The 24,282-nt window shown below is 33.9% G+C and overlaps 1 protein-coding gene across 3 annotated transcripts in view; it reads left to right on the forward strand.

Moving 5' to 3' along the window:
- The window catches only part of LOC145292923 (uncharacterized), an 80,846-nt gene extending 58,186 nt beyond the window's left edge, over positions 1-22,660 (forward strand). For 2 of the 3 annotated variants that reach the window (XM_080139088.1, XM_080139087.1), the window contains exons 2-4: positions 3,062-3,259; positions 16,421-16,447; positions 22,347-22,660. In XM_080139088.1, coding sequence (XP_079995214.1) covers positions 3,073-3,259; positions 16,421-16,447; positions 22,347-22,510 — 378 coding nt within the window. In that variant the 5' untranslated portion in view covers positions 3,062-3,072 and the 3' untranslated portion in view covers positions 22,511-22,660. The remainder of the gene's footprint in view (positions 1-3,061; positions 3,260-16,420; positions 16,448-22,346) is intronic. The other variant, XM_080139090.1, reaches the window with a different exon arrangement.
- The last annotated feature ends 1,622 nt before the right edge of the window (positions 22,661-24,282 follow it).

The following is a 24,282-nucleotide window of genomic DNA, read 5'->3' on the forward strand; positions in this document are numbered from 1 at the left end:
TAGAAGAGTAACTTATCTTACCTTTGATAACATTTATTTGTTATGTATTTGATTTTTGACATTTTTTTCGAACCTATATGCATAGTAAAACAAACCCTTTTTCTATTGTTTCTATTTGCATATATCTGATCATTCGCAAATTAAGAAGAAAAATTAGTTTCACAAGCCAAAAGCTCCTGTAAACTTAAAAGAATATAAATATTAATTAATATTTATTTAGTAACCTTAACCAAATAAAAAAGCCCGATACAACCAAAACGTAAAATAGAGCTTGTCATAAAAGAACACAATTAAAGATTGGAAATTATAATTTCCAATAATTGATTGTTCGCAGGATACTCAAAAAGAAATAGTTATAATTCCTTTATCCTGGAAATTTCAAAGAATGCATACTTTTCATCAGAGGAAAGATTTTGGCAAATATTATTATTACGAAGCTATTAATTTGCTGATACTAGCATAAATTGGAACTGCGTGATATGAAAACTAATTATATATATATATATATATATATATATTTGTATATATATATACATATATATATATAGATATATATATATCTGTTTACTGTTTTTTGGGGAAAGAATTCCAGCAAAGTGCTCGAATACAATAAAAAAAGAACTTTTTCGATATAAGAGTTTAATATTTATTTATTTAATAGTACAGAAGTTCATAAAAAAACATTGGTACCGTCGGTTTCAAGCCCAACATAAAGGGAACTAGTTAATGGTAAAACGTAAATAAGGTTAGGCTCTCGTCAGCCATGTTGTTTCTGTCGCTATATTTCGATATGAGGCGGGAATTATTCAATGGAAAGAAAACGAGCTGAATGATATAGAAAAAATACAAGGAAAACGATGACAACGAATGGAGCTCTCCGCCCAAGGAATGATGTCAATTAATTATATATAAAAAGAAAATGGCAGACAAGAACTAGCAGATGAAGAACGATGTGTAAAAAAAAAAAATAAAAGTTTACTTCTCCAAATTTAAAGAAAAGTTATAACGGGTGTTCCAAAATTTCAAAAATTGCAAACGAACGAACTAGTAGGGAGCAAACAATTTAAGGCAATAAATGACCCCCCTCCTTAAAATATGAAAGACAAGATTGAAAAGAAAAGCATGGTCAATTAAGTAGGGATCTATAAAAAAATAAAAAATATAAGTGGCAATCTGGGGAGACTTGTTCTCACTCAAATTCTAGTGAACATCAACTGTTTCTGCTAGTGAGTAACCATAGGTGATGTATTTTGCAAGAAATTATTATAGGTTAAGAATATTATAACTACTACTTCTGCTAATATTAGTACCACTACCACAAATAATAATAAGATTAATAAAATAATAATAATAATAATAATAATAATAATTTAGTTTCGTTAAGTACATAGTTTAACTAAACTATATAGGAAAACTTAAAGGAATAAACACGTGGGCAGTGTTACTAGTAAGATACTCTGGACCGTTTATAAATTGGACAAAGAAGAACTGAGGAATACCGACCAGAAGACCAGAAAACTTATTGCAATGAACACTGAACTATACTCAAAGCATGATACTGATTGTGTGTGAAAATGAGAGATGGGGAAAGAAGGCTGGTCTATAAAGAAGACAGTAAATAACCCAAAAAAGAATTAGAAAAATACATAATTCAAACACTGAAAGAATAATTACTGCAGAAAGGGACACTGAAGAAATAAACAAGATAGAAAAAAAGAAGAGATGAGGAATAATACGAGGAAAGAAAAATAGGAAAAGAAACGATTTATAAGAATTACAAAAGATGGGAACTTGAAAATGGCTACAAAACAAACCTAAACAGGAAAACTTAATCCCTAATAACAGCCGAACAAGATAATGCGATTAGAACCAACCACATCAAAGCAAAAATCAGGACACATGAAAACAGCAAATGCAGACTCCCCGGACAAAGAGACGAAACAATAAACTACATAATAAGTGAATGCAGCAAAACAGCCCACGATCCAGTAGGGAAGGCAGTACACTGGAAATTATGCAGACAATTGCATCTTGAACATAAAGAAATGGTACAAGCACAAACCGGTAGCAGTACTGGAAAATGAAAATCACAAGATCCTATGGGACATAGATATACAAACGGATAAATCCACCCAAGCAAGAAGACCGGACGTCATAATATTTACCAAGATAAAAAAGGTCTGTCAGATTTTGCCGTTACAGCAGACCACAGAGTTAAGATCAAGGAGACAGAGAAGCGGAGCAAATAAACGGAACTGGCAAGACAGCCGAAATTGATCTGAAGGATGACGAAAGTCAAGATAACACTACTAATAGAAGGAGCGCTAGGAACAATACCAACAAACTTTGAAAAAGAATAACGAGAAGGATTAAAATCAGAGGGATGGCTGAGAAGATAATAATAAGGAAAACTGCAGAAATATTAATGAAAAACCCTAGAATGCGGAGACTAATACACATGAGCTACAGACACAAACTGAACATACAGAAACTGCTACAGATGTAAAACACAAAGGAACACCACGTGGAATAATGAAAGCTGTATAAGTGTAAGTTGACCACCTGCGCCCCTGACTTCCGTCCCCTTTTTGTATGCGTGCGTGTGTGTGTGTGTCACTATAAACTAGTACCACACCAAATAAATGAGGAGGGTCAAGGAGGATGGAAAGACCAAGGAGAAAAGGTACTAGTCAGACCTCCTCTGGGCTAGTGCAAAGACGACTGGGATCTGGGGGAGGCTTATTGCCACCCAAATTCCAGTGAAATCCAATGGTCGCTTCCGACGAGAAACCATTAGTGGCTGTTGCGATAAGGCAAAATCATCTGCAAAAGTTATTGAAAATGGTGGGGACTACTGTAAACGCAAACTCCAGATAACACCACAAGTTATTCTCAAGGATAACTCTTTGATGGTCGCTTGTGTTACTACTTCTAGTGAATGAATATTAATGATTGAGCACTTTCAAAAGCTTCTCATTTTAATTAAGGACAGTTGATTTCATAACGAGATTGCTAAAAAATCAAATGTACTTTGATCTTTTTTCATTCTATTTATTTCCAGTTCCTGCAAATATGCGTCACATAATTGGTCTAAGTGTTTATCTCCTCGTGCTGGTCATTAGCTTCGATGGTGTGGAGTCACAGTGGACAGGCAACGGACGAATAGCTATGGAAACTCCTACGGAGTATAAATTCGCCCGAGAAGTACGGAAGACAGACTTCAACAGTGACAGCATACGGTATCCAAGCCACTTCATAAGTAAGTTGTCTCGCAGTCAGGCTAAACTGCAATCTCTCTCTTTCTCTCTCCCCTCTCTCTTTTTACTCCTCTCTGGCCTCCTCCTCCTCCTCCACACACACACACACATATATATATATATATATATATATATATATATATATATCTGGAAATATACTTAATTTCCTTATAACATATACCAATCCTTATTTAAGAAACTCAATATAATTACATGGCAATATAATGAATGAATGACAATAGATTCACTGATTGATATAATAATTAAGTGATTGATTTTGTACTACGAAACAGATACTGTCAAGAATTGTAAATGTCAACTGAATTAAAGGAATAAATTGTAAGAAGGTCAACATCATGAGCTTTCGAATATAGACTTTTGTCATTCATTCGTAATATCCATATATGTATCTTCTTCTATCTATCTATCTTCTTCTATCTATCTATCTATCTATCTATACTCATTAAATTTGTGTTTCTTTTGTATGTTGATATTCATATTAAAACCTTCTTTTCTATTTATTTAAAAAGAAAATACAATTTTCTTATATATGGGTCATGAAATTGAATTAATCTGCAAAAGATCTAGCTGATTTGCATATTGTTTTAAACATTCATTTTAATTAATTCCCTGTTAGCTTTTTCGGTTTTCTTATGGGATGATCATCTTTAGTTAACTATTACGTGTAATTATATTCATGCAGATATTCATACATGATTTATAAGTGCATAATATTTGCGTAAAAAGTTTACAGGACACACAATATTGTTTCCACATATATTTATGTATACGTATATATTTTTGTTTAATCTATCTATCTATCTATCTATCTATCTATCTATCTATCTATCTGTGTACATTTCCCTACACAATAACTCTGTCAATTTTTAGTCTACAGACTCAAAATTTTATATACAGGAAACTGAGATTTGGGAAAATCGATGTGATTGGTTTTCGGCCAGAAATTTGGCGATTAAGGAGTCAAAGTTAAACGATTAGACCTTTGAGAATTTTACCAAACTCCTCCGACAATTTTGAGTCTAGACACTTGAAATTTTAGATATAGGTTCCTTAGACATGGATCTAACTTAATAACTTGATTTGAGCCCAAAACAATAAATGTTAACGGTTTATAATAGGAGTCAAATTAAAAATAAATTGACCGTTTTTTTGTTTTGTTTTTTTGCTCAACATACACCTCCAAACACCCGGGCAACGTCGGGCATCCATGCTATATATATATATATATATATATATATATATATATATATATATATATATATATATATATATATATATATAGACATGTCAGAAAAATATAAACGCCATAGACACAGTTTTTATCAATAAACATATAATTGATAGAATAAAATAAAAATGAATGGTCACAAATGAAATAACTAATACTTGGATGACAGTCTCTTTGCTGTTTTTAATGCTAGAACCCTTTTAGACATAGCATTGGTCAGTTGACAAATATCATCTTGAGGAATTTCATGCTATGTTTTTTGCAATAATGCTAAAAGTTCAGACTTAGAGGATAGTTTCGTTTTCTTTTTGCGAGGGTTCCGGTCTAATATGCCGAAAATGTTTTCAATTGAGTTCATATCCGGAGATTTACTCGACCATGGAAGTTTATGCATCCCATTTTGGCTCAACCAATGTTGTGTCGCCCTAGCATAATGAAAAGAAGCCCCATTTTCCAGAAATAGGTAGTTAACTTGGTTCATTTTACTACTTGAGAATATTGATAAATGTCTTCCATGTAATATTATAACATATTTAGCAAAATTGATGTTTCATTTGCACTCCACCAGATCAGAGCGACCATCAGTCCAAATCATACCATAACCGAGAAATCTCTGTTTCAACATCTTCTTAAGTCCACTAGTCTCTTCGTCTTGGATGAGGTCCAAAATAGGGTTTTCAATCTGATAGGTCCAACTTTGTCAACTAGGCTCGAACCCCTGTCCTATCGCCGCAATGTTACATCCCTGTGTCTGTTTTACTTTAATGGAATCTGCTCTGATGAACTCATGCACTTGTGCCCCCGACAAACCCGCTTAGCAACAAAATCATACCCCTTCACTGTTGAGGTCCCTAAATGTCAGAAAGTTTTCTACTGTAATAACCTCCTCTGTAGAACGGCTAGACTTTGTAATTTCCTTCCCGCTGCCTCCCAAACTGTACTGATATGCAGAAGTTCAAATACAACATAAACCATCTTTCTTAGGAATTGTCCCAAATAGTGGCCCTTATGTCCAAGTAACAATATGCCTAAGTTGGAGTGAGGGTGAGTAAAAAAAAGTCAAACTCTTACTGAAAATAATGCAAATCGTGACTCATCTGAGAAAATGACATTAGCCAAAAGGTTATTACTCTTTCCATCATTTCACGAGCCCAATCATTTCTGTGCTTGATATCGGCAGGACAAGGTTTTCTTCTCGCAGCTCTACTATAGTAGCCCAGCGTGTGAAGATACCCAACAGCTGTTCTGGAACTGACACTAGCTTGTGTTGCAATCTCAGAGGCTTTGCACTGGAGATCCTCTTCAACATGTCTTTTTACGAGATGCAAGGTTCTTCTAAAGAGCCCGGGCAGACCTGTCTGAGGTTGTGTGTACTCTTTGTCCTCTCTTGTGGATTGTATGATCACTCTGTTAAGAGTAGAAAGGAGCATTGGAAGATTTCCTAATATTTTGCGTTGATTAAGACCACCTTCATGTTGACCAACGATTCGTCATCGTGAAAATTTTCATAGGTCTGTTGCTCCTTTGGTTCGTGGCATGCTTAATGTTGTTAAATACAATTTTAAGTTATTTCAGTACTAATCTTATCTGTAAATATAGATAAGCATACATTTATATTAGGAAAAATATTTGTCTTAGTGTCTATTCTTTTCTGTCATATATATATATATATATATATATATATATATATATATATATATATGTAACTACTTCATTTACTCACATAAACCTAATATACGAAAGTAAAGATTTATGCGTAAACTTTAAGTATTTACTTCAAAAGTGCTCAATACGTAGGTAGAGCTAGCTAGTCAAAATCTATTAAACTGTAGACGAGAAATAGCAAACACTGTGTTCACAAAATAAAACTTACTCTAGGATAGCGATGCAAAATAGCTTTAAAACTAACAATAACAATAGAAAACAAACAAATAAATAAATTAAATAAACATGAATATACATAAACGATCACACATATATGTATATATATATATATATATGTATATATATGTGCATGTGTGTGTGTACACATAGGTATATTTATATATATAAAAAAAAGGAAGGAAAACTTCTACCTTAAACCACTAACCTAGTTCTAAAACAGATCCTTTGTTCGATAAAATGCATGCCCATTGGCTGATAGGAAAGGGCGCGGTGGATACTAGAAAGCTGATTGGCTAACTAGAAATCCTCAACATATATAAAAACAAGAAGCAACCACAGAATTCGCGCATAAGCCTGACGAATCCTATAGTGGATGAAACGCAGAATATTCAGTGTAGCTTAATCGCCATATATATTTTATAAATTACTATATATATATATATATATATATATATATATTCTGACCATGATGAGTGGTGTGTGCGCGTAAAAATGATATTGTCTTATTTTTTTGTTTGTTCAATATTTCATACCTTTCGTTTGTTTGTTCAATATTTCAAACTTTTCATCGGAATCATCTGATTATTTCGGAAGAAAAATACAATATGTTTGAAATATGGAATAAAAATATTATTAAAAGTATTGTTACTATGATTAAAAAATCACAAATCATTTTCAAGAAGCACATATGGACTATCAAACAAATTTACGCGCATACACAAACGACCGTGATACTTAACGGAATTAACACAAAAATGATCATAAAATAAATCTAAAAAAACAACAACAAATAACTAAAAAGCAGTATAATTAAGACGCTTTATTTAAACCATGTTACTTGCAATGAAAAAAATGCTGTATACACATGCACACACACACACACACACACACACACACACACACACACACATATATATATATATATATATATATATATATATATATATATATATATACTAGCAGGGTGACTTGACACTGTCCGGGTTTAAATGATGACGAACGAATATTTCACACCCTATATTTTTATTGTCATCGAAATAGGCCCATTTTCCAATCAAATCAATTGGTTGTCTACTCTAGTTGGTGACTTATTGCAATGCACCAGGAGGAAACTTCACATGGCTCCCCACAGTGCCTTAGTCCACAATACATTACAGTCTACATTGCACTGTAGAGGCCCTACTGTTAACTTTATGATATTTTTCTACATATAATGGTTTGTATGGCTAAAGTTTAAAATGCAAAGGCAAAGTACCTCGTTTCAGTTGTGGCCATATTCATTTTTAACACGCCCATCTCATATCAAAAATTCCTGTTGATTTTCTATTATCTTACTGCTTGTGCGGTGATAATAGCTTGGATTTATGTATGTACAATTGAACTTTAAACAGAAACATTTTCTTAGACTACGCGCCTGTTATATCTAAACACTTACTGTTGATTTTATGTGTCAGACCTTTCGCCTTGAGTGGTTATTGAAATTCTCAAATGCATTTGTGATGTTAGCATGTGCAATGTGTTAACTCTTGTAAAAATCGTCTGTTGCTTCTTTCATTGGTTTATTTTGATTATCGTTTATCGTTACTCATCGAAGATATTCCGATACAAGACATATCTGTGAACACTGCCAGGCACATAAAGTATCTTCGCGTAAAATTTCACAAAAATCCATCCAGCCGTTTTCACATCCATAGGAAACGAACTCACACACAGAGAAACACACACATAGACGAGGTTCATATATATATATATATATATATATATATATATATATATATATATATATATATATATGTATGTATATATATATATATATATATATATATATATATATATATATACTAGAAAAAGTACCCGTCGTTGACTGGGTTCAAAAACAGCCTACAGAACATGGACTCTGATTTATGAAAGTATGATAGGTTATGAAAAGGAAGGGTTGTAAAGAGATAGCTTAGAATTCAGGGGTATCAAAACCAAAGCAAAATATGATGAAAGTAAAAATAAAATAGATAAACCCCATAATTGATTATAGCATACCTGTTCACACTGAAACACTTATCACAGTATTCTGTGGATCTATATTAAAAAACCTTGTTAAACTTTGTGACATATTTCCATTATATGGAGCTCAGGTGCGAACGAACACCCCATAATTTTATTATACTATATGTCTTCAAACTGAAACATAATTATCAAAGTATACTTACGCAGATAGATATGAAAAGTCTTTATTAAAGTTTGTGCGTATTTCCATTCTATGGAGGTCAGGCGCGAACGCAGACTCTACAATTTTATTATACCATCCCTATTTAAGTTAAAACATACTTATCAAAGTATTCATATGTACATCTATATCATAAACACTTGAAAACGTTTTCTTTTAATTTTTATTTTTTTTATTTCCATACTTTGTGGACCAGGCGCGAACGCAGACCCCACAATTTTTATGAACCACTGTTCTGCCAGGTCAAACATACCCATTCCTGTGTCTCGATACACTTTCTATCATTATATGCAATAAGTTTTTTAAAATAGTCAACCATATAGGAGCATATTCGTGACCGGACACACACACACACACACACACACACACACACATTCAGCTTTATATTAATATACATATATATATATATATATATATATATATATATATTTGTAGTCATCGACATACAGTCCTGTTTCGTTGTATAACAACTCATCAGTGCCGGTAGACTAGCACCTCTCCTGTGTATTATTTTAAAAGCATTATATATATATATATATATATATATATATATATATATATATATATATATATATATATAAGGCTTTAAAAATAATGCAGCATTAAAGCGTTATATATATATATAACGCTTTAAAAATAATAAACCCGAAAAAGGCTTGATATGCCGTAAAACAAAAACAACCAACCAACCAACCAACCAACCAACCATTAAAAATAATAAACTTTCGCCACCAAACTTATCAGGAATAATTGGTCAACACCCAATCGAAAATACAGCTTTTGCTAATGCATATACAATGAGCTGTTTTAGAATCTTTTGCCGGGCTGGTTCTCAAAATCATTTAAAGGTTTTAGAGTCAGTGTCAAGTCTCTAGAACGAAAAGTGACAAAGTGACAGAATTATTTGGTAGCGAAATGCACACACACACACACACACACACACACACACACACACACACACACACACACTTTCTCTTTTATATATGCATATATATATATATATATATATATATAGTTTTTTTGGAAAAACAATCCAGCAGAGTGCTCAATTATAAGGAAACTCCGAAAAAAATAAGAGCGTATTTATATAGATTTTTTGTTTACAAAAAGCTTTTAAATGAGAGAAGTCATTGGTACCTTCGGTTTCAAACCCGATTATTAGGACAATTTTAGATACCAATATCAAGCTTTCGTCAGCCAATACTCAGCTCTCTCTCTCTCTCTCACTCTAACTCTCACTCTCTCTCTCCCTTTCTCTCTCTCTCTGTATATATATATATATATATATACTACAACATATTTTATATATATACTACAACATATAATATATACAATATATATACAATATATATATATACAATATATATACAATATATATATATGTATATATATATATATATATATATATATATATATATATATATTACAACCCTTAAACTTACATATACAGCGTGATTGAAAAGTAAGTTTTTATTAGTACTCATAATATATTATCGAAATACGTATAATGCATACAAGAAATAATAATTGCTGATAATTAATTAGTATTAGTGATTTTATACTCAACAAAGGTTGAAAATCCTGCTCTACGTGTCGTTTCCTAATATGTGACGACAGTACCTTATTTCAAGACATATTGAAATTACTTTAAATTAGAATAGCAATCTTTTGAAAAAGAAAACAAACAATAAAGTATAATTTATGCGTGTTTTTTTTTTTTTTAAGAAATGGATTTGCATCTGGTTAAGATTATATTATTTTTTCTAACATTATGGGCTGCTAAGCCATTCGCATCTACAGTTTCTTGGGCGAGCTAAAATAAAGATATGAATTTTGATACCGCTCGTTTACCAGCGCCTATGACAATGATGAGGCATTTCAGGACAAATGGATGTATCAGCCAGAAAAGATGTCCATCTGACTGATAAGTTATTGGTCTGGCTTCTAATGAAATGATGTTATTAAAATTGATGAGATTGCTTTAACTATCACTCTATAAACCGCCGGTATAGATGGCGCATTATTGTAAATAAATAAAATTTTAAACAAATTAAAGTCAATTTCTAAAAAGGACTAAAAGCATACATTTTTCTTTTCTATTCTTTTTTAAAAGATAAATAAAAAAACACATTCAAATTTAAGTTTACTATTTAATTGCTTCAGAAATTATTGGCATGGCTAGCTTGTGTGCGCATAACTAGAGTCTAATATATAAAAGGATAGGTGTATGTCTGTCTGTCTCTCTCAATATTTTCAAACTCTATCTCTACCGCAATTAAAAGTCGCAGAGCGGCGCTAGGAAATTATTGCCTTTTTTTTACAGACAGTTCTTTTATAGGTCTTTAGCCTGTTCAAATAGATTTTAAGGGTTAAAAACTGAGTCAAAATTAAAAAAAAATCATTATACATTTTGTGCATTTATGTTAGTTTATTTAATATGTTTAATTTTTAACCAGTTTATATGCGTGTCACGTTGGTACAGTAGTAACGTCACCAACTTTGAATGCTACAGTTTCGGTTTCGATTCTAGCTGATGGCACCTAAGTACTTTTTTTAAAACTTTTGAAATCATGACTATAATAATATATACGAAATAAGGACAAATTAAAATATCGTATTTAAGCGTATTTTACGTTCGGACAAAGCCGTGCGCCCCCCACCAGTTACATATACAGAGTGACTAAAAAAACGGGCCCAACTCTAATTAGGCACCGTTTCTTAGTGTTTTGTCCGAATGAAATGAAATTTTGGTCATAACTAGTTTATTATATTCAAAACATTACATAAAAACACTAGGGTCTTTGGCCTTTTTTTTTTCTCCGTTGAATGTGAAATGCTCAGGAAAACAATTGAATGTCCTCTGTTTTTTTTGATCACCCTGTATATAAATAAATGCATATATTATACTATTACTTACGTAATTTAGCACTCTGTAATTATTGCTTCATATGAATTATACTATATTTATATAAACGTAAGTATGCGTATACATTTCTATGTTTCTATGTATAGGATTTATTCTTAAACCAATAAACCAATGCTTATGAAATTTGTAACACAACCGCTGGACGTAAATCAGAGCTGCATGATTACCAGGAAAAACTTTGGATAGTCAATATAGACAGGACTGCACCTTGCTAATGTTTTCTTAATTCAACATGTTATGTTGTCTTAATTCAGATAACTGAATACAAGATAGAAAATGCAAGTAAATAAACGACATCAGTAAAAAATAGACAAACGAATTATCTGAAATAACACCAAAGAAAATCTTGATTCTAAATATTTCACGTTATATCTCCCCGCTTTGTTTTTCATACATAACATAAATTTCACAGTGTATAAGGATTATTTGGTACTTGAAATAATCATAAAAAAAATCATACAAAAAATGAGAGAAACAACATATGAGAAATATTTGTAATATATATATATATATATATATATATATATATATATATATATATATATATATATATATATATATATATATATATATATATACAGGGTGGCCAAAAAGTCCCAGGACACTGGCCGAAAAGTCCAGACAACTCATTATGGGGTTTAATTAAAGGTCAAGTTTCTGGTATTAGATACGAAATCATTGATCAGCTAAAGCATGCGATTATTGCAGCTTTTCTAGCGTATCAAGGAATTCTCTAAAAAAAATGGCACAAAGAACCTGGAGACGAATGGAATTGTGCAAGAACAACGAGGGCCAACATACTGATCCCCTAGACCACTAAATTACTCTAGTTGTTTTCTGCTTTGTTTCTAATAAAGTTCTCTTTTTTTGTTGAATATATATGTTTTCTGTGTGTTTCATTAAAAAATACTGTGTTTTATTAAAAATACATGTATAGTGTCCTGGGACTTTTCGGCCACCCTGTATATATACATATATATATATATATATATATATATATATATATATATATATATATATATATGATTGCCACGTCTTGTCAGACGAGCTCCACTCTCTCAGACACTTAAAGTCCATAAACCCAAAAACCCTCGCCACAGGACCATTTTAATAGACAAATGCCTGAGGGAGTATCTGTACACAGATGATGTTACATAGTCTTAGCTTTGTACGACAGCTAAGTCTCTCTCTCGGTTCAAAATGTTGAGATCCAGCAACAAGCAAGAGCAAGATAGCCAGCAACAAGTTAAACTGCAGACCAGCTTAATGCGGGTACTGGTTTCCCACTTTATGGCTTTTTAAATCAGAGATTTTCTTCTCCTAGAAAGGTTGCCTTCACCACGGCTTGCGGGAGCCCTCTCCATCCCAACATACATAGATACAAACACACGGTGCTATTTGGCCGTTGACCAATAAAAAGGGTTAATTCTCCCTTTGAAAGGTCTTGTTTTTAATCCTTTAGGGAGACTAGCCACCCTCCTCATCAAACAAGTCTGGTGGGGGAACCAGTTTAGTCGCCGGTGACCTGACCATGAGGCAGCTAGTACTGGGTTACATGGTACCAGTAGCATATAACATGACCTGATATATATATATATATATATATATATATATATATATATATATATATATATATATTCGTAGCCAAATTGAATATTGAAATGCTCATATCTTTGGTTCTTTCGCACGAAACTACATGAAAATTTGCAGGCTTTTAAAAAGATTACACTACTATTCTATGGTTAAAATTTTATGACAATTCGTTAACAATAAAGAATTATATATATATATATATCAAACCAATAAAATATGCCAAAATTTTCCCACATTTGTATATATAATGTCCTAGCAGGCCAGTTTTTTTTTTTTTTTGTTTGATGTGGGATGAATTTGGCTTACGTTTTCTTCTTGTTTGGTTGTCTTCTCTGTGGCCTTGCCAGGCCACCAATATATATAAAAGTTATCAAAATGTATTTATGGCAATTAAGCTACACAAAGACGTCCATATGTAAACCTAACAACTACCTAAGAAGATGGAACGAGGAAGATACTGTGTAGTTTTATTTGCTATGTATTTCCGTAATTTATTACTTAGATCTATTCTCCTATTGAACACTGTTGAAGTAAATATACAAAATCGATACATAAAATATATATCATTATTATATATTATACCTATACTTTAAATAAAACCTTTATATATATATATATATATATATATATATAAAGCTTAATATTAAATTGATACTTTCGTATATTAATTTGTGATTAAATGAAGTATATATATATATATTTATATATATATATATATATATATATATATACTTCATTTAATCACAAATTAATATACGAAAGTATCAATTTATGCGTAAAGATTAAGTATTGACTTCAACAGTGCTCAATACGTAGGTAGAGCTAGGCAGTAAGTTATAAAATATATATGGTAATTAAGCTACACAGAATATTCCTAATTGGGAAGGGTGCGGTGGAAACTAGAAAGCTGATTGGCTAACTAAAAACTCAATGGAAGGTGCGTATATAAAAACGCGAGACAACCACAAAATCCTCCCATAATCCTGATGAATCCTAGCGTGGATGAAACGCGGAATATTCTGTGTAGCTTAATTGCCATATATTTTGTATGACTTACTCAGGGAGAAAGAGATCAGTTATGTTTGTACATCCATTTGATGAGGTTGAATAATTTATACATTGTCAAAATCGCTTCATGGAAAAGTTTATGTATTAGCTTGTGTTGTGAGACTCTTTGCTTTTCAATACTGTTTTCTTAATGCGCAGTGTAACTAGTACAGTAACTCTGTATGGTTAAGGTTCTATTAAAGTAGTCGTGTTTTGTCAGCAATAGTGTGATGGTGCCTTAAGAAAAGGAAAACGTTGTATTTTTTTTTAAATTTAATTTTACCCCAAACAAGGCAAATTGTCACTTTGTTGTAGGGGGCTACTATCAGGGACATAAGCATCAGGAGTACTGTGTAGGAAGTTGGGCAGCAAAATATCGGTGCAAGTTTCTTGAACTTCTGCATGTCAGTACAGTCGGGGAAGCAGGGACCCGGAAGGGAATTCTAAAGTCTAGCGGTTCTGGGGAAGAAACTATTGGAGTAGAAGGCTCTCTCGCATCTAAGGATCTCTACTGTGAAGGGGTGGGATTTAGCTGCTTGTCGGGTTTGTCGGGGTTATTTACGTCGAGGGGGCACAAGTGCTTACAGTTCGTCAGAGCATTCACCGTTAAATTACTTGTAGAACAGGCAGAGGGATGAAACATTTCGTCGATGTGACAGAGGCTGAAGTTTAGCTGACAGTTCAGAACCTATAAGATTAGCGACTCTCTTTTGAACCTTGTTTAGGAGCGAGAGACTAGTAGCAGATGCACCAGCCCAAATATGACAACAATACTCCATACATGGGCGAATGGTGGCCTTATAGAGGTGTAGGATACGTTCAGGCGTTAATAGCTTTCTAGGAAAGTAGAGAGAACCCACCTTTTTCGCAGCGGTCCTGGCATGCTTTCAATTTTTCAATTGTTCCAGCTCATGTTTCCTGTGAACGTTAAGCCGAGGTGTTTAAAGGATGTACTTTAGATAAAGAGTCATTGGCCATTGCTATTGGCGGTAGTGAAGGTTGCTTGTAATTATTGAAGGAAATAAGTTTAGTCTTGACAGCATTGAATGGGACCATCCATTTTTGCCCCCATTCCACTACAGATCGGAGGTCTTCCGCTAGTGTTTCTGCCATTTCTTTAGATATGTGTTCATTTGTGTTCCTGTCGTGTCTGTTATAGAGCGTGATGTTGTCAGCATATATACCCATCTCACAGACAATTTTGTCAGGGAGGTCCATAGAATCTAAGCGTTCACAGTTAAAATACTTTTCAACAAATACAAACCACTGCCATTATTCATTCCTACAAGAGAAGCATTAAGATATATGCTATTCCATGTTCCATGTAGCCATTATAACGATGTTTTCACTGAAGAAACCCGGCGCTATGCAACAAAATATTGTACAAACATAGCAAATCCATGAATCGTAAACGCTTTATATTCCCGTATGTTAACTTTTAATTACACACACTAACACAGACAGGCACACACACATACATACACACAACAATATATATATACATATATATATATATATATGCACGCCAACATATATATATATGTATATATATATATATATATATATATAATACTTGTTTATTGTTATATAAACATGCTTACATCCCGCTGCTAAAAAACAGCCACTTGTGTCAATCAAACAACAGATATCACCAGGCAGCGACTTGACTATTCAACATTTGAATAGTCAAGTCGCTGCCTGATGATATCTGTTGTTTGATTTAAACAAGTGGCTGTTTGTAGCAGCGGGATGTAAGCACGTTTATATAACAATAAACAAGTATTATCAGCTCTTTTTATTGAGCACTATCTAACAACCTCGTTGAATTCACTAGTCCATTACTTCTGATTAAAAAACCCCGAGTATATATATATATATATATATATATATATATATATATATATATATATATATATATTAATATAAACAAATTTACATAAAAATCCTCGTCAGGCGATTCTGGGGAAAGCAACCATTTATTAAGTCTCCTGACGAGGTCTTCTGGTTTTAACCGATTATTTACCCGAAACATTAAAGGTATATATATTTGTATTTATTGACATTATTTTCTTCAACATTGCTCAATACGTAAGTAGAGCTTAATATATATATATATATATATATATATATATATATATATATATATATATATATATATATATATAGTAAGCTAACATTTGAAAATAATCTCATAATAAATTCTTTATTTTAACGGGATTTTGTTTCTATTTGGTTCACAGATTTGGAAAGACTAAAAAAGCGAGTTGGTAAGTTTTTACTTACATTGCATTTAATCCCTATTTCAAGCAGTTCATGTAGATTTTTAGAAAAGCCAGTAAAACTTAATCTTCAAAAGAAAAACATGAAATATTTGTTTTGCCGAAATTCTCGGTTTTATTTTATTTGCATTTGAGTTTTTGATTAAAACGTTTTTTTCAAAGTTGGTTAACCAGTATTTGATTGTATAAAATCAATCTTGAAATCTGTCTCATTGCCGTGCACGTGATGTTGATTCGCCTCTCATTATTACCGAATGTTATAAACCGCCGATTTTCATGGAACCATACATGTGCGACAATCTCTCTGTCTGTCTCTCTCTCTGTCCTTCTCCCTCTCTCTCTCTCTCACTCTCCCTCTCTGGTAGATAATTATAAAATAAACCCTATTTCCAGAGACAACACCTCCTTGAGTGAAATTGCATGAGGAATGATATATCCTTTCTATTGAAAGAATTATTAAAATAATTTCTACCCACAGAAACTACAAATGGCATGAGCTTGACCCCCACACAAAAAATAAATTACTTACACCATTTATATTTTGTTTTTATAGTTAGTACTATAGCAGTATTTTGTGGTCAGTGAAAACCTGATCTCTTATTTAAATGAATTCAAAAGTGCAAATTTTAGCGGAGTTTCCGGATTGAACCAACTTTATATCCTTAAAAAAGCACCGAATACTTAACAGAAATTCATAATATCGCACATATAGGCTTTCATATAGTAATTAATCATCACTTACTAAGTTCATAAACCCCTCGAGGATAAGAGTAAATGAGAATGTATTACGATCAATACTACGAAAGGATTGAAAACGGAATAAAATGGACACTAGTTGATAAGAGGATGGCATGACTTTGATAAGTTTTTGTCGAAATTTAAAAATTTGATATGAAGACGATTAGGTTGTAACCTGCAGGGAAGATGTCCTGTGGTTATGTGTTATTGGAAATTCTTGAAAAGAAGCTCTTTTCATGGAAATCCCATATGTTTTTTGAACATATAAGAATAAAAAATCGTTATTTGCAGTTCTTGCTTTGGATGTTTTGCAGGGAGATTGAAGTTTAGTCTATAACAGAGCGCGGACGTGTGTATGGTAGCAGCAGCAACAGCCAACGTATGCAAATGACAGAGCCGGGTGCGAGGTGACGTCGCGGCGAGGAAGAAGGAAAACAAAAAGATTATAAAACAAAACCCTGAAGAGGAAAGAAATAAACGTGTGACACACATGGCTCAAGAGCGGCAGGAAAAGACGTGTCCTAAACATGCCCGGACAAAGACAGAGTAGCGCGTGTTTGACCCGGAAGAACGTTGTTCAGCACATTTGAGTACGATATGATTTTTGAACAAAAGACAAGGCGTAATTCTGAAAGTACTTGTAAATAAATATCTGTAGTTACACCTAAAAAGCGAGTCATATTATTTTCATTGTATTTTTGCGACTGTCTGCATACAACTGTGTGTGTGTGGGGGGAATTCCAAATTCTGGCAGTCCGACGAAAGAAACTATTAGAATAGAATGACCTTCCGGCAACTTGAGATTTCAATTGTAAAGGAGTGGGATTTTGCTGTTTGTCGAGTTAGTCGGGAGTATGTACATCAATGGGACACAAGAATGTTCATCAGAGCATATTCCGTTAAAATACTTGAAAAATAGGCACAATTGCAACGATAAGAAAACGGTTAAAGTTGCTCAATAATGCGAGATCTATTAAATTTGAGACTTTTTATGGATCCTGTCTAAAAGTGAGAGACTAGTGTTAGTTGCACCAAACTCTATGCATGGAAGAATTGTGGCTTTATAAAGATGTAGAAACTCTCTGGCATTAGTAATTGCTTAGCACGATAAAGGAAGCCTAACTTATTTGCAGCAGCTTTGGCAACGTCCTTCATGTATTTTTCCCAATTCATGTTATTTTTATTACATTTATTACATTTTCACCCCAAACAAGGCACATTGCCACTTTGGTGTAGGAGGCTACTATCAGGGGCAACAGCTACTGGGGTACTACGTAGAGAGTTGGGAAGCAAGATGTCGGTTCACGTTACACTTGAACTTCTGCGTGTCAGTACAGTTGGGGAAGCAGGGACATGGAATGGAATTCCAAAGTCTAGCGGTTCTGATGAAGAAACTACTGGAGTAGAAATCTCTTTTATATCTCGGGATCTCTACTGTGTAGGGGTGGGATTTAGCTGCTTGTCGGGTTTGTCGAGGGTGTTTACGTCGTGAGAGCAGAAGTGCTTACAGTTCTCCGAGAATTCACCATTAAAATACTTGTAGGAAAGGCAGAGAGATGCTACATTTCGTCGATGGGACAGAGGCTGAAGCTTAGATGACAGTTCAGGACCTATCAGGTTGACGACTCTCTTTAGAACCTTGTCTCGGAGCGAGAGACTATTAGCAGATGCATCAGCCACAATATGACAACAATACTCCATACATGAGCGAATGGTAGCCTTATTGAGGTACAGGATACTTTCGGGTGTTAGTAGTTTTCTAGTACGGTAGAGAGAGTCTACCTTCCTCGCAGCGGTCCTGGCATGCTTTCAATGTAATTGTTCAACTCATGTTTCCTGTGAACGTTAGGCCAAGGAGTTTAAAAGATGTACTTTCAGATAAAGAGTCATTGGCCATTGCTATTGATGGTAGTGAAGGTTACTTGTAATTATTGGAGGGAACAAGTTAATTTTGGCAGCACTGGATGTGACCATCCATTTTTGTCTCCATTCCACTACAGATTGTAGTGTTTCTGCCATTTCTTTATATATGTGTCTATTTGTTTTCCTGTCATGTCTGTTATGGAGTGTGGTGTCGTCAGCATATATACCTATCTCAGAGGCAATTTTGTCGGGGAGGTCATTTATGAATATTAGAAATAATAGAGGTCCAGGGATAGACCCCTGAGGCACTCCCGCATTTATATCATACTGTTTAGATGTACGACCGTCGAGGACAATCTGGATTTTTCTCTTATCTAAGAAGGATTTTATTATGTTAAGTATTCTACCAGTGATGCCGTATGATCTAATTTATCTGAGGAGACCCTCATGTCATACCCTTTCAAAAGCCTTAGATATATCTAGGGGTTTCGCTCTACCTTCCCCCGCTTTGTCCAGTGAATGGTATATACGTTCAGAGATTACAGTTAGGATGTCTGCTGTGGAACGGGCTTGCCTAAATCCATATTGTTGGTCAGTCAGAAGTTTAGCATCTCTAAGGTGATCGACTAGAGCTTGGTTAATTATGGACTCAAATATTTTGGCGAAAGTGGGAAGAGGCTAATGGGGCGATAATTGAATGGGTCAGTTCTTTCGACAGAATTCTTGAAAACTGGTACCACAGAAGCAGTTTTCCAGCAGTCCGGAAAGCAAGATTCATTAAGGCATTTGTGGTAGAGTTTGGAGAGAACTGGAGCTACTTCGGCTGAGCACTTTTTTAATAGTACAGCCAGGATGAGATCGGGTCCACATGCTTTTGAAGTGTCAAGGTTTTTTATGATAGCATGCCTCTGAGCAGGGGTGATTTTCAGATTGTCTAGCGTGGCGTCTGTCCGCAAAGGAAAGTCAGCGGATAGGGAGATAGAAGGGTTCAGTGTAGAGTTTGAGGCAAACTGACTGGCAAGCATGTTAGCCTTCTCGGTTGCTGAGCAAACAACCTAGTGATTGTTGGTTAGTGGAGGAATTGTTGATTGTCCATTATTTACTACACTGTTGTAGATTTTCCAGAAATCACGGGTTCCTAATTTTTGTGCTTGTTAAGCTGAAAAATTTGAACGACAAGCTCTCATTTAGAGGGAATATTAATAATTGATATTTGCCGAATTATTAACCTTTAAATGGCTGTTTACGGTGGGGAAGCCCACTTTTCATTATCAGGACGCTTAAACAGCAAGTACTGTGTATTCCGTGGAGCTGACGCATCAGCTGATGTGTTTGAGAGATAAATACACCCAGGGGATTGCACGACGGGGATCGCTGTCTCGAAGAATGAGATAATTGTTTTTGTTTTTGAATTCATGTTGGGAAACCAGCGACGATCAATAAGATATGCAAATAGCATCGACGAACACATTTAGAACATTTCAACAAGAAATACTGCATAAACTCCAATTTTAATCGTTATCATTTCAATTTTCTTTTCTAATTTGCTTCATGAGTTCATGAGAGTGTATATGTATAATATAAATATAAAAAATGCTGAGATAGGGGTTCTCGTTTGATCATTGAAGTTAAGCGACGTCCAGTATTGTCAGTAGTAAATGAGTGACTATTTAGGAGTACAAATGTTGTATAGGCTCTGCGCTTATTTAGGCAATGTTTCCGGTTGTCCTTAAGTTCTTTTTGCAACTTGTATCAAATAGTGTTTATTCAGCAGAGGTATAGATTGATATTATGCAACCCTTGCTTCACAGCCACCCTTACAGAAAGTATCCATTTTCTGTCAAGATTGAACGTGGACCGTGAGATGAGGCACGTTTATACTGACACAATTTATATACGTTTTTTTATTTCTCATCGTTTTCACATTAATGTATTCTAGCAGGGCTACTCGGCGTTGCCCGTCTCAAAAAGGTTAAAGGTTTAAACATTTCTCTCCGTTGGTTCCGCTCTCCCTTCCACATGTCGCTTTCGTTTCCGTTAAGCCAATTCCTCCATTTGGACACACACATACATACACAAATACACACATAAACATATGCACTTACCAACACACACATAAAAACACACATATAACACATGCACAAACACGTAAACACACAAACATATACACATGCAAACATACGCACACACTATTATAGATTAGTCGAGAAATGAGTCGGCTTGAATGAAATAACTCATTGATAAAAGATCAGAATCACTTCCATTTAGGTAGTATATCGAATGACTGGAAAACAGACTTCCTGACGAAATATGCGCCAGCTTAGGGTCAAAGGATGAATGTTCCTTTTTAAAGTCAAGCTTTTATTCATCCGGGGCAACACCGATCCAATAAATACCAACATTATTTTTTGTATTCGTCGTTTAGGAGTTTAGCTTGACATATACACAGGCAACTACACTTTACCTAATAGATTAGATTGTCCGTAACATTGTCTTGCTTTTATTTTATTTGCAAATCCAAATCTGTGGCATATATATGATTATAAGTTATTTTAACGTAAGTTATATCAAATTATTTTAACGTAAGTTATGTCAAATTACTTTTATTTTATTCTTATAGAATAACACAGAAGCAAAGAGACATTATTTTACCATCTTATTTAGATGTATTTTTACAGTTTGTACGAACATATAATGAAAATTAACTGAAAAGAGATGTATGTAAACTATCAAATCAACACAGAGTGATAGCAACATTAATAATAGATTTCTAAGTAATGTAGGCCTATGACAACAGCATATTCTTTTCATTGTTTTGACTCTCGAGTATATATCCGACACAGACACAGTTAATCAACTGAGAACCACGTCACTTTATATAAAAGCATATAAGAGATCAACGGATACCCACTGGAGAGTCAAAACAATGAAAAGAACATGCTATTGTCCTAGCCCTAGTAATAAGTAACTTTTCAGTTAATTATACATTAATATCAATTATAAAAAATAAATATAAACTCATTTTCTTACATAAGTCAATCTTAGAACTAAAGTATATTTTAGCAGATGTTTGTAATTAAAGCGAAAAAAAGCTTTAGGAAAACAAGCGTAAAGTAAGGCTTTATTAGATTTGTGATTGTTTTTTAGTACATTGAGGTTCATTGCGACTACTTATTAAACAGTTCAAGGGCAGCTCAATATTATAATCCGGACTTAAGCCGGGTATTTCAACCACCTAATTATATGAGCGATAATGAAATTTTAATATTTTTTCGTCTATTTCCAGGAATTGCAGGTTTGGATAATATGGACATTATGACCACCATTCTGGAGGAAGCGCGCCAGAAGGGCGGATCATTCTATTTGAGAAGGAAAGGAGAATCACAGAATCACGACATCGTACTTAATGACCTACGCAAACTCCTGGAAACAGCCGGAAAACGACGCTAATAAATATGAAAACAATGGCGCATATTGCCTTGATTTGAATGATGCCGAAGACAACCAAATTAGTATTGTCACACTCTACTCCCCTAGGACAATATTTATTGCAATCGTTCTAATACCTTCGAAATAAAGACAGGAAATACAATAAACAAATCAGTTTTTTTTATTTTTAATTTTACTTACTCTGAGAAAAAAAATCATCTCTCTCTCTCCCCTCCCTCCCTCCCTCTCTCTTTGTTTGAGAAAGGTCGTCTTTGTTTGAAAAAGGTCGATGTGACATTCTAAAAATAAAGACATATATACAGAGAGAGAGAGAGAGAGAGAGAGAGAGAGAGAGAGAGAGAGAGAAATTGGCCGAAACAATTGTACGTTTTTATAGTAAACTGAACTTTTTGGGATGAGCATAAAAACCAAAGTCTAATTGGAGCGGTATAATATAAAATAGTATTTATAATTCTAGTGCTGCTCTATCACGCTATTAAAATGAACGTGGTGTAATTAATATTTATATTTCAATACAGAATTGAAAAAAAAATATTTGAATAAATAAACTGCGTCAATCGCTTTATTGGAGATGAGTATTATATTTATATTTAATTAGTGAACTATTAATGTAATACTCATCTGCAATAAAGGGATCGACGCAGTAGTTTTGGCAATGCCCTCCCAGTCACAAAAATTAAGAATTGTATAATCAAATGACTCCGTTAAGGTTAGTTATTTCCCAACATTCTATTCAAATGCATACGATATTCAAAAAGTTATGTCATTTTATTCTTTATCAAGGAATTTCCACTGTCCATCGCTTTATTGTGGTCTCTTTAAATGTTGTTTTAGGGCAAAAATACAATGTCTAATCATGAAAACTTTACTTTTTATTATATTTTTCTGTTAAAGAATAATAAACAAAAGCACATCCTAGATGCTAAGCGTCAAATAAATGAATAATTTATAGCCATATTTTTTGAAATAACTTTAAACAACCTTTTATCCACCAAAGAAGTCGATTGTTTGATCTGAAAAGGAGTTATGGTCCTGGTGGCATCAACTATTTTCCTCCACAGTAAATTCAAGTAAATTGCTCTACTCCCTCATAAACACCTCTTTTCAAAGATGATCAATGGGGTTAAGATCCGGAGAACATGGTGGCCACCTCATGAGGATTTCTCCAAAGAAGCCCATGGATTCAAGGAAAGCTGCAGTTTCCCTAGCAGAATGGGATGGTGCATTGTCATGCATAAAAATTATCTTAAAGCGACGTGACAATGGAAGGTCATCTAGCTATGGTGACAGATGTTTATCCAAAAGGCTGTGTAAACATTGCTGGTAATATTTACACTCTCTGGAACTCGGAATGGTCCAACCAACTTATCTTCAATGATTCCCGCCCAAAACATGATGCCTCCACCTATTGGCGATATACTCTGTAAGGGGCTGGAATTCCGTTCGAGTTCCAAACTTTGACCCAGCCATCCGAACCGTCAAGAGTAGCACGGGTTTCATCTGTAAATAGGACACGTTGGAAATCCATTTTCATTTAATTCTGTACCCAAGCCTTTCGTTTTTCCCTGTGTTGTTTGATCAATGGAGGTCTTGGAATAGTTTTGATGTTCCTTGCCATTTCATTCAACACATTACATCGGGCATACCTGGATCTTGGACCGATTCTAGCTCTTCCAAAAATGGAAGCACTGGTTTTGTTTGGATTTAGGTTTACTTCCCTACGAATTTTCCGAATATCACGATGTCAAATGTTTCTTCTGGTACATTTATCC

This window comes from Euprymna scolopes, chromosome 14, assembly GCF_053919585.1.
Source record: "Euprymna scolopes isolate OS-2025 chromosome 14, ASM5391958v1, whole genome shotgun sequence".
In the NCBI taxonomy this organism is placed as follows: domain Eukaryota; kingdom Metazoa; phylum Mollusca; class Cephalopoda; order Sepiida; family Sepiolidae; genus Euprymna; species Euprymna scolopes.